At 40.1% G+C, this 12,241-nt stretch overlaps 1 protein-coding gene across 4 annotated transcripts; it reads left to right on the top strand.

The window, feature by feature from the left end:
* The first annotated feature begins 94 nt into the window (after positions 1-94).
* On the top strand, positions 95-11,862 carry LOC135166617 (uncharacterized). 4 transcript variants are annotated; one of them, XM_064129047.1, is made up of 22 exons: positions 95-300; positions 1,090-1,392; positions 1,608-1,946; positions 2,029-2,203; positions 2,644-3,006; positions 3,325-4,107; positions 4,414-4,584; positions 4,939-5,466; positions 6,086-6,174; positions 6,327-6,475; positions 6,600-7,055; positions 7,134-7,606; positions 7,773-8,049; positions 8,134-8,420; positions 8,585-8,792; positions 8,910-9,093; positions 9,182-9,394; positions 9,718-9,843; positions 9,990-10,139; positions 10,222-10,371; positions 10,774-11,185; positions 11,599-11,862. In XM_064129047.1, the coding sequence occupies exons 1-22, from the start codon at positions 229-231 to the stop codon at positions 11,733-11,735; spliced, it is 6,045 nt and encodes a 2,014-aa protein (XP_063985117.1). In that variant the 5' UTR covers positions 95-228; the 3' UTR covers positions 11,736-11,862. The 4 variants fall into 4 exon arrangements, with proteins under 4 accessions (XP_063985117.1, XP_063985118.1, XP_063985116.1 ...); XM_064129048.1 differs by having other exon boundaries at positions 2,026-2,203; positions 9,993-10,139; XM_064129046.1 differs by having other exon boundaries at positions 2,026-2,203.
* Positions 11,863-12,241: the final 379 nt, after the last annotated feature.

Raw genomic sequence — 12,241 nt, 5'->3', positions numbered from 1 at the left:
TTCGACCTCCTCTGATAACCCTTTTTCCTCTTCTGAGAAATTACGTCTCACACTTGCAATGAATTATGTGGATTCCACGGGAAGATTATCGTCGCCTTCAGAACATCGCAGTGGGTCTTTAGTTGAGTAAGACCCAACATTCGAGCAACACCTTCTCTTGAATCACTGCGATATGATCCAATTGTTCAGTTAATACTTATTCATAAATTGTTCTTGTGAACCAGTGAGATGAGGGGAAAATCGAGGGGTTGCATCACCCCGTGGATTGTTGTGGGTGTTTTTCTTGGGGTCGCATGTGCGGTAAGATTTTCTTAACCTTTCGTGAACTGCTGTGGAAAATTATCTCTGGGAGGTTTTATTTTGTAATTGAAATGAGGAAGTTATTAAGGAAAATTGTTTCGAAGTTCCAGAGATAAGATTAGAATTCCAGAATGTCAGAATGAAATTTCAATGGTGACGAATGAGAAATTTTAGTGAAACCCAGCGGATTTGGTAGATAATTCCAGGGGATTTTTGTTGGACTTTCTATGAAGTTCCCGAAGATTCAGAAATTAATTTATAAAACATCTACCGAAGACTCGAACCCCAGAAAATTTAATCCACTGAATTATTTTCTACTGGACTTCTCCAATCTGAATTGTCAATCTTTTGTTGATTTTTTTTCGATGAGAAGGAAATAAAATGAAATTTAAGAAGTTCAAAGACCAAAAGTGGAAAATTTGAGCAAAAAAAATTCTAGAGATAACATTTTGATGTAATAAATTATGTAAAAACGAATTTGTTAGGTTTTTCTATTAAAATTTTTTTGTATCGAATGTGATTTACATTTTGGAATTTTGTCAGTTATTCTATTTCTTTTATTGCTGTTCTTTCCATTTCAATGATTGAATTTAATTGCAAAAAAATCTGTTCGTTCCTGGACTATTGCAGTCCGATATTCTCTTCCATCAAAGAAATTAGGAGCAATTTCCCCCCAGAGACGTAGAAAAATTATTGTTAAACTCGAGCACGTACGCAATTTCAAGGGTAAACCCCAAGGATGAAGTGATAAGAGATACAAATATAAAGTAATGAGTAATGCTGGCACAGATTTACGATCCGCGGGAGGCGACTGTGAAGCCCCCACTGAGGAGAGAGCCGATTCCTTGGTACTCCGATGCCCAAAAATCGAGACCTCCCCCGCCGTTTCCCGGGGTGAAAACAAAAGCTCCGGGGAGTTGGGAGAAAATTCCAGGGAGCGATCTGGAGTTGAGTAAAGGAGGGTCCCAGGGGAATAATGCTCCTTTTGAGGAGTTCGAGGAGGAGGATCACATACGGCAGGACACTGACAAGGGACGGAAGGGAATTCCGAAGGAGCAAAGTGTTTATGAAGGAGTCACTGACGATCTAAATGTGAGTCTATTTTTTTTCACTTTAAGAAGACAATGGTTATTTGATTTTCCTTTTCAATAATTAATGCTTCAACTAATGAGGTACCTTGGAGGAGGATTTCTCAAAAAAGAAATTAATGATAGCACATGTTCTGTTGATTTTTCCTCTGGAACATGTTACGATGAACGGAGTGATATAAAAATAATTTCTCACTTGTTTCCTATTTCCTGCCTTAGAAACCCAGAAAAGAATCAATAAAAAATACTCCAAAGACTCAGGCTCCGGTGGTCGCAAAATACGATGAAAAACTAGGGGTTGAATGCCCCTATCCCGAGGCGAATGGGCAGTTTGTCTACCCCCCAGACTGTAAGTTCTTTGTGAACTGCTGGAGAGGAAGGGCCTTCGTTCAGCCCTGCGCTCCAGGCACTCACTTCAACCCAGAGACCCTTGAGTGTGATTTTCCACACAAGGTGAAGTGCTACGGAGGTGAAGTCGTTGATTTTTCCGCCCCAGAGAGCCCCGATCATGAGGTCCTCGAGCCAATGGCTAAAGACTTCACTAGTGCCAAATTAAATGTAAATATTCCATTGATTGATCTTTCTCATAATTCTCTTCCTCACGATATAAGTTTTTCAGTTGTTGATATTCCTGCAGCAGGTGCAGCCGAAATGTCCAGAGCAGCTGAGTGGACTTCTAGCGTATCCAAGCGACTGCAGAAAATTTTTACTCTGTTCAAATGGAATAACTCACGTTATGATTTGTGGCCCAGGGACTGTATTCAGTCCTACGAAGAGTACTTGTGATTATCCTGCTAATGTACCCGGCTGCGAAGGTAGGAGATACTCGAACTAATTATCGAAATGAATTATAAAATTATTTTTGGATTTTTAGGAAATTTGAAGGGTACGATAACTTGTATAATTTAATTCATAAATTATAACTTAATAATTACTCGATGAGTGAATGACTTAGCAAGTCAATGGGGAAGTGGCGAAGAACGTTGACTCGATTTTGATAATTTGCCAGTTATTTTATGAATATCTCGTAATCTAGAGGAGACAGAAATATTTTTTACTCCAAATTTCCTGAATTGGTGTTTCTTCGTTGTTAATCGGCGCCTTCTTCGTGCTGACAACAAATAGTTTATAATGTAGTTGACTGCCTCTTGTCACTCATCTATTTACTCGCACACACAAATAATTAATATTATCATCATCCTATGGTTAATGACTTTTTAATTAAATATTGCAACATCTTAACTTACGGTAATAGATGCTCCTGAAGTCAACCAAGGAGTCCAACTCTCCAACTCTGACGTGAGAAGCCCTTCTCCAGGTCAAGAGAATTTTGATGCCACGAAAAATGCGAAAAGTCACCAGTGGGGACAACAACCTCCTCCAGAGGCTCCTTCCTCCAGTTATACCCAACAAATTTCACAGCAACCCACTCGTCACATTATTCAAACGGTGAAATGTCCGAGTGATTTCACTGGAATGTTGCCGCATCCCTCAGAATGCAAGAAATTTCTTCAGTGTACTCATGGCATTGCTTATATTATGGATTGTGGCCCGGGAACGGTGTTCAACCCTAGCATTAGCGTCTGCGACTGGCCTTACAATGTTCCGGGATGTGCAGGTAAAATCCCTCCATATGATTCTCGAAATCATCCACCTGAATTCGATGATAGTATTGCGCGTCTTCTCATGGGTCCGTTGTTCTTACAATAGTTTATGACATAGTATTATAATCGATAAGATGGACAGAATAAATTATAGACAGACAGAATTATAGATGGACAGAATTAATTATTACAGAACAATCTAATTATTATACAGAACAATCTAATTATTCCCACTTTTTGATCAGATTTTTTACTCTCAACAAAAATAAATTCAATAGAATTATCTAGTCGTGTCTATCAAGTATCTCCACACGTATTCTTCATCTTTCAAGACAAACCGAAGCCGCAAACCCCACCTGCAGTTTCCCCGACCACTTCCTGGGGATCATCCAGGCCCTGGTCACCAGGATCTTCCCAAATTCAACACGGGAAAGCCAACAATCAGTGGGAATCAACGCATTCATCACAGGGATCAACCCGGTGGACCCCAAACACGTACCCCAGTGGAGTAAATCGTCCAGGGAATCAGTACCCCAGTGGCAATCAGCATCAGCATCAACATCAACAACATAATTATGATCAGAGCCATCACAGTAATCAGCAGACTCATGGATTTGATCAGACGTCTCATCCAGGGTTTTATCCATCGCATAATCAGAATAATCAGCACCAGAACCATCAGCACCACAACCATCAACACCAGAGTTCCGGACGTGGAAATGACTTCGTTGAAAACGTTCCTCAGAATCCACATCACAATTATCCTTCAGATCATCAGCAAGGACGCCCTCGGTGGGTTCCAAACGCTACCAATGGAGGCTACCAACCCAGTACACATGTAGACCCTCCCAATTATCCTGGTAGAGATGGAAGAACAAATCCTGGGTTCGCTCATCCCGAGGGGAATATTTACGTGCAGTATGGCAGTTATCCTCCAGCTCCACTTGACTCTCAAAGCTCTAGGAGAGATTGGGACAGCAGTACTGGGTGGCAACCGAGTTCTGGACCGTATGGCAGTGGAGACTCTGCTCCTGCAGGGTCACAGCCGCAAGGGTGGAATCTTCCCCCTTGGGGTAGGAGCGAAAGCCAGGGACCTGGGGCAACTGCACCCGAAGGTAAATCTCTTTTTGATTTTTCGGAATGCTCTTTCTTACTTTGAAGCACGAGCTTCTCCATGAGCACGACAGCTTCTTTTGCTTTGAAAAAATGCTCTTAATTGTTGAGGGAGAAGGAACGATTTATTTTATTCGTCGTAGGTTGAGTGAATTATTTAAAATAAGAATTGAGTGCATTGAACATTGTTTAGAAATTTTTAAAAACGTGAAAATGGGAAGAGAAAAAATTTTGTCTGAAGTTTCAAATATTCTTGGAACGATAAAAAATTAATGAATTCGATCTTGAATTGGAAAATCCATTTCAAGGGGGGAATGTGTATTCTCCGGACGATAGACTCGATCAGTGGCAGTCGAGGCCGAATGTTATCCAACAGGGGACCAAACGCAGGGAACAAAATCGTAGAATTGATGATTGGTCGAGTAAAACTACTGATTCGTTCGGACAGGGGACCAACCGAGGGGGTCAACCGAGTTCAGGTGAGGAAACACTTCAAGATGATCTTATACGTATCAAGCTAGTACGATAAAAAAACCTACTGAGGATTTTCGAAAATCTGACGATACCACAAAATCTTTAAAAATTAAAAATTAAAAAATTATATGAATTGAGAGATTTGCAATTTTTTTTTAAATTCTTCGTTTTTATTTTGAATTGATTTTCATTCCCAACTTCTCCCAAATATTTTTCTTACCCTTCAAAATGAGACTATTAATTTTGGTAATGAGACGAGTATGAATTTTTTAATGAGACAAGTACTGGCTGAAGAGAGAGGGGTGGCACTAATTAATTATCATGGTTTCGAATTAATTTCGGTTAATAAAAAAAATTAGGATCGCAAGGCTCTAGACCCCAGTTTCCTGGAATCTACGTGAAGGTAAATGGAACAATAGTTAAGGGCCACTACATTGTGACGCACCCTGAGGTTCACCAGGGTCACTCCAACACTCGAGTCAATAACAACACACCATCGAATTCTCCCACCGTACCTTCTACATCGAAATTCAATATCGAGAATACGTACCCCAAGCAACTGGAGACCAGGTGGAAACCTGAAAACGCGGGGAATCCCCCGAGCGTGGGGTATGAATGGAGCAAGTCGAACACTGGCGCCCCCACAGTCTCCATTGACGAAAATTATGATGATTTGAAAATCGATAAATCCACCGAGTACTCAGATGGCGATCAATTAGATACGGATTTCAAGGTCGATGTGCTGGATGAGACGAGGGAGACCTGGAAACCCAAACTCGTATTCGAGAATAAAACGAAGAGCAATAATGAATCAGTTATCATGCATGTCAACAAGACAACTGTTGATGCAGATGTCTTCAAGGTGGAAGCTGCACCCTGGATAGAAGGTATTTAAGTGTCTTAATTAATGCATAGAAAAAATTACTTAATTGAGATATTTATTATGATATAATTAAGAGTGAATTGAATTGAGCAACTAGTTCATCTCCGTTCTTGTTAATTAACCAAAACGATTAAGAGATGGGGCAAAAAATTGAGGCAATATTCATTGAACATTTTAAATAATAAAATCGATGCCAATGTCTTTTAACTTTTGGACTGTTTACAAATTTAATCCTCATTACTTCGATAAATAAAACGAACATACAGAACAACTTGTTTTCTCTCAAATACATCTTGAGGAGATGATTAAGGAGATAATTGGAATTGGAAATGTAAAAGTGTTTATTTACAAATTAATAATAAAATTATGAAATATTTTTCATTACGTCTATGTTTTAGAGGTGATCAGGGGTTTTTAGAAACTTGAATTTTCTATAGCTTTCTCGCTTTACATTTTCACTGATGCTGTATGGAAATTTCAACGCATGGCTATTATTAATTGAAACAAGTTGGGCAAGAATGAACCATTAAAAATCATCGCTAATTAATTTTTCGATTGAAATGCACGAAAATCATTGCTCCACATTCCATATGAAAAAATAAAATATTTTTTTGATTCAACAGAAGAACCAACATTTCCGGTGTCTCATCCACCTCCAGTTGAATCTCTGAATTCGTCTGAAGAGCAGAACCCTATCCCTCATTCAGGGCAGGTAAGAACAATAAAATGAATTGATGAAAATTTTTTTCACCTACTTTATTGCTCCAACAAAAATATCGCGAAATAATTGTTATTACGATCTGTAATTTACAAAAATAGGACTTGACATGCCAGATAAATTGTAGTGATTTTTATTGTGAACAGATCATTAGATTAAGGGACGGTTTCAGTGGTAGAGACGGTTACGTTGAGGTTCAAGGAGCTGATTCAGGTTGGGGAGTGGTTTGTGATGTGAAGAATGGATGGACCTTGCACGAAGCGAATATAATCTGCCGACAATTGGGATTTTCAAGGTAAAAAAAAATCCTGAATAATATAACGCAAACTATGACTTTCATTAAATGCTACAATTCATAACACCATTTAATATTGAAAGTGTAATTGAGTAAATTGACATGACACCATAAAATTTTTCAGAGGAGCTGCAACAGCATGGCAAGGTCGTCCACCCGGTGACAATATGCCATCTTGGGTGGCTGCCACGAGTGTCGACTGCTTCGGTAACGAAACAAAATTCCAAAAATGTAACTTCATTCATGGAAGTCACTGCAATGTGGGTCGTGACGCTGTGGGCATCACCTGTCGAGCTAATCGAGTAGCCCACTGTCGCAAGGACGAGGTGCCCCATGCAGGCAACTGCTACCACCTCGCCAATCCTGACACCGGACTTAATCATGACGAGGCCCTGCAATACTGCACAGATAGACAGTCAAGACTGCTCGATATTACAAGTCAGGATGAGAATAATTTCGTGTCTGAGTGGCTCATGCTAGATCATCCCCAGGTGGAGACCGTTATGACCGGTGGAATCGGCTTCTCCATGATGAATAAAACTATTTGGATATGGGAAGACTCTGCAAAAGCTAAATTCAAGTGTGTCTAACTGCTTTTACAAAACTTATATAAATTTTATTGTGTACTGAACAGTATGTTTATTCTCAAACAATTTAGGTACGCAAAATGGTGGCCAGGTTGGAGAGAGGACAGACCCACTCCCCCCTGGACTAGTTCCCGTCCTTCCTGTATAATAATGAAGAAGAGTTTCCCCTGTTTCGACCGTCCGGACCAGAACTGCACCTCTGAATACTTCTTCTGGGACGTGGAGGACTGCGCTTCCTCGTCCAAAGGTCACTCCTATATTTGCAAGAAATCTTACGAGAACATAAGTTGTGTGTACGGAAAGGGTCACCAGTACTCCGGTCACGCAAATGTGACAGCTTCCGGGAGGACTTGTCTTCCCTGGAACGACCCAACAGTAGCCTACGCTCTGATGGTCAGTGTTCCTGATCGCGATGTCCGACATAAACTGAAGGAGCACAACTATTGCAGGAATCCCAATCCAATGCAGGAATCGAGACCCTGGTGCTTCGTTGGAGCCTACGGGGAGAAGGAATATTGTGACATTCCTACTTGTGGAAGTCTTGGTAGGAAAACTCCCCCAATAATTCTAGTTTTCCTTTCTGAAGAAATAGGCTTTTGCTCAAAGAAATAATTCTCCCACGTAAATTGGCATTATTATTAATTAATTTAAGCACTGAATAATTGTTCAGTTGTTGTTGTAATAATTGTACATATTCACCCCTTTTGTAGGACAAGCCAGAACTCCCCAGGGTGGTCAATGCAAAAAAGGTCTCTTTGAGTGCCTTCCAGAGGAGTGCATCCCCTCCCACTGGGTCTGCGATGGCGAGGAGGACTGCACAAACGGTAAAGACGAAAAATTCTGCTCACAGCATTTAAATTTCTTCGAAAAAACTGGGCAACACAAACTCCAGGGCTACGACGTGGAGAGATGGCTCAACACACCCCCCAAAACTTGTGCATTGCGATGCAAGGAGGCGGATTTCACCTGTCGCTCATTCTCCCACAAGTAAAGGATGAGGATATAATCAATACCCTTCAAAGTTCTTAATGAGAAAACTTTTATTAAAGTTTGTTTTTCATCGGTCATTAGGGCGGACGGTAACTTGTGTTTACTCAGTGATCACAACGTGGGGAGCACTGGGGGCTTGGTTCCAGACGAGGACTTCGATTTTTACGAGATGAATGATCGTAAAATGGACTGCTCAGAGATGTTTGTCTGCAAAAATAAAAAGTGCATTAATCAGGCGGAAGTTTGCGATGGGAAGAACGACTGCAATGATAGGTCTGATGAGAGTGTTTGCAAACTTGAGAATCTGGATTATGGGATACGACTGAGAGGATCTGAAGCTCCCCATGAGGGCAGAGTTGAAGTCAAGGGTAAATTTTTATGTTTATCCCTGAGTGTTCGTTGAATTTGATCGGAGTAACGCTGAACTGGCCGATCTCCTCGAGAAACAATTTATTTAAATATCTTCAGCTGGCGATTGTTTATCCTCTTGATTTATATTAAATTATTCCACTTTGTTACTCTTCACGTACAGTCTTGGGACACTGGGGACAAGTCTGCGATGATGGATTCGGAATGATCGACGCCGAGGTGATCTGCAAAGAGCTGGGATTTAATTTGGGTGCTCTAGAAGTGAGACCAGGAGGATTTTTCGGGAACATGGATCCCCCGAATGTCTTTATGGTCGATCAGTTGAAATGTCGAGGAAATGAGACTTCTCTGAGGGAGTGCGATTTTAACGGGTGAATTTCTTCTTCTCGCAATTGTCTAGCGATTATCTTTTACTTTTTTCCATACATTATCCTTATTCCTCGTTATTCCTGATACTTATTGATTAATTGATTGGTTTATTGGTCTAGCTGGGGCATCCACAACTGTTCCCCCGAAGAGGCGGTCGGCGTCGTCTGCAAGACAGCGCAGAACACCTGTAAGGATGGCGAATGGAAATGCGATAACAGTCCTGTGTGCATTCGAACCCCATTCATCTGCGACGAAGTCGTAGATTGTCCGGATGGATCTGACGAGAGTCCTCTACATTGCGAGGTAACTTCTCTTAAAAATATTTTCCTATCCGAAAAATTTTGATTTAAAAAAATATCCCGTCTAATATGTTGAGTTGGTTTGAGTTTAGGTGCCTTTCGAAATTCGTTTGGTGAACGGCAGTCGTTCTACTGAAGGCAGAGTAGAGGTGAGACATCATGGAGTTTGGGGAACAGTCTGCGATGATGATTTCACTCATGCAGCCGCCAGAGTTATCTGCAGGGCTCTGGGGTATGGAGGGAGTGCTGTTGCGAAGAAAAATGGTTACTTCGGCGCCGGGGATGGTCCAATTTGGCTGGATGAGGTAAAGTTGTGAATTTAATTTATAATTTGGTCTCCTATGGATTAAATATGATGAATTTGAGTGGGTCTCAACTGGGTGTTTATTTTTTTTTTAATTTAGGGCCTTAAATGGCTCTAATTACGCTACGTTATAAAATTTAATAAAAAGTTTAGACATTTTTAGAAATTTTTGGAACTTCCTGGGGATTCCAGACAGTTTGAGAATTGTTTTTTCCGATTGTAGAGAAAACAAGAAATTCTTAGTTTTCATTTTCACTTATTTTACGACGAATTGGGCCACACATACGAATTCAATGAATATTTTTCATGTTTCCAATGATTCAGGTCATTTGTCAAGGGAATGAAACCCAATTATACCGTTGTGAACACGATCACTGGGGCGAGAGTAATTGCAACCACGACGAGGACGTTGGTGTGATATGTCAAGAGGGGCCGATCAGTTTCGACGAGGTAATTCTAAAAAATAAAGTAATCTATTGAATATAAAATAAACTAATGTAAATAGCTTCAATAAAATTAGCTACTCGATTGAATAAACAATTCGCCTGCATGAGTGAATTATTTCCTCCTGACCTCACGTATTCCCCCATCTCTAGAAGAACGACGACAATCTACCGGATATTACGATCAATGAAATTCTACCAGCTGAATGTGGCAAGCGGCTCGAAGATTTTGGTGAGGGGGATAAAATGTTCGAGAGGGTGGTAAGGGGCTCGGTTGCAGCCAAGGACTCTTACCCGTGGCAGGTATGTGACTAATAACAATTCGGTGGTCGTTGATTGAAGTAATTGGAATGTTTGGGGATTAATGAGGTTGTTAATTTTTAAGGCGAGTTTAAGGGTCAGGGGTCACAGCCGATCAAACCACTGGTGTGGGGCTGTCATTGTGTCCCCTCTTCATGTTTTAACAGCGGCACATTGTCTGGAGGGATACAATAAGGGCACGTACTTCGTACGTGCTGGAGATTACAATACTGAGGTAATTGAAATAAATTGTTAATAGCATTGTTTATGAGTGGACATGACTATTGCTGTTGACGAATTTAAAGCAGCTCTACCCTCAGCTCAGCATTTCAACGAACGGATGTGCTGTTTTGCTCTTGAATATTTTCATATTCCAAATTTTCCAAATAATTTCACGAGTGAAATTCGAAAAAAAATCACAGTCAGTATTATTTAAATGAAATTTCGAAAGGTTTTGCAACTTTCTTTCAACATTTCCCTCTTGTAAACAAATAATAAAAGTTCCCCAAACGGTGGGTCATCTTTTTCGGCGTGAGAACAACATGACAATGAAAAATTAATGTTTAATTGGAATTAAATAATGTAATTAAGTGACTCAATACTCATCGGGGTCTCCGATTTTCCATTTTCTATCAAGATCAATGAGGGAACCGAAGTGGAAGCAAACATAGAGGACTACTACATCCACGAGGAATTCCGTAAAGGTCAGAGAATGAACAATGACATCGCTCTGGTGCTGTTAAAAGGCCGGGGAATTCCGCTGGGTGAGCACGTTATGCCAATTTGTTTGCCACCGAGGAATGCCGAGTATCCCGGCGGACTCAACTGCACGATCAGTGGATTTGGAAGTATTCAGAATGGAAGATCAGCACACTCCAGGGATTTGCGGTTTGGCTGGGTGCCATTGATCGATCAAAACGTTTGTAGAGCTGATTATGTTTATGGACATAACAGGATAACTGATGGAATGGTTTGCGCCGGGTATTTGGATGAGGGAGTTGACGCTTGTGATGGAGACTCTGGGGGGCCATTAGCTTGTTATAGAAACGGTAGGTTTGGAGTCGAATCCAAATTAGCATGAATTTGGATATGGTCATGTCTATGAACTCGTTTTGCTTTGAGAATTAATTAGTGAATTTTTCTAAATATCGCGGAAACCAGAATTAATGGGAATTTTCATGGAGACATATTTGTAAAATTTATTTGTCTAATCTCTCATCCCTTTGTGTCCCAATAGTCGATTAAAACTTTTATACTGCAGAGAGATTATTACTATAATTATTAATTGAGTTATTATATTATGAATTTATTTGTGGATTTGTGACTAGTAATTGAGACGCTTTTTTCAAGCATTAAAAGAGAATCTTTTTATCCCAAAAATTCGAGGCCCTAGATTATTTTAAACAATTCACATGTCTGCTGTTATTTAATTAATTTCAATAATTTTTTGTTCTTCTCTTAGGGGCTTTTACACTGTATGGTATTACCAGCTGGGGCCAGCACTGCGGCGAAATGAATAAACCAGGGGTTTATGTGAGAATATCTCATTACCGAGATTGGATAGACAAAAAAATTCAAGATTCTCTTTCAGGGCGGTGAGGCAAATTTCGTCGGAGATAGAAATATTTGTTATTAATTTCTCGAATTTCGATTCCAAAGATGAAGACGTATTAATTTTACTGAAAGTATAGATCAAATTGAATAATAAAAATATTTTTATTGACTACTATTGTCGTAATGGCTGATAATTATTGCATTGAGCCCTTCAAGAACTCTCTGTGATAACTCTTTTTGTCCTTGTTATTTTGATTACTTCCGCACTCCATTCAGACTGACGTCTGTGGACTCCCCGGAGGTAATCATTGCTACAGAACATGACAGTGGGTGGATGAATAGGTAGTTTGTTGACAATAGACTGGTCCGTAAAGAGCTTCTTTGATACTATCTGACGCAGGTTCGTTAGAGTCGTCAAATTGGGGTAGCAATTTCGCCCAAAAATTTCAAAATAAAATCTATCGAACTCCCCGAAATCTTCTCAACCATTAAACAATGAAAAATTAGTCAATCCAATTAAACTCTTCATCCGAGATAAATTGAAAATTTAT

The sequence above is a fragment of the Diachasmimorpha longicaudata genome, chromosome 10 (assembly GCF_034640455.1).
Source record: "Diachasmimorpha longicaudata isolate KC_UGA_2023 chromosome 10, iyDiaLong2, whole genome shotgun sequence".
Lineage (NCBI taxonomy): Eukaryota > Metazoa > Arthropoda > Insecta > Hymenoptera > Braconidae > Diachasmimorpha > Diachasmimorpha longicaudata.
The sequence above is the reverse complement of the archived record's forward strand: the minus strand, read 5'-3'. Positions and strand labels throughout refer to the sequence as shown.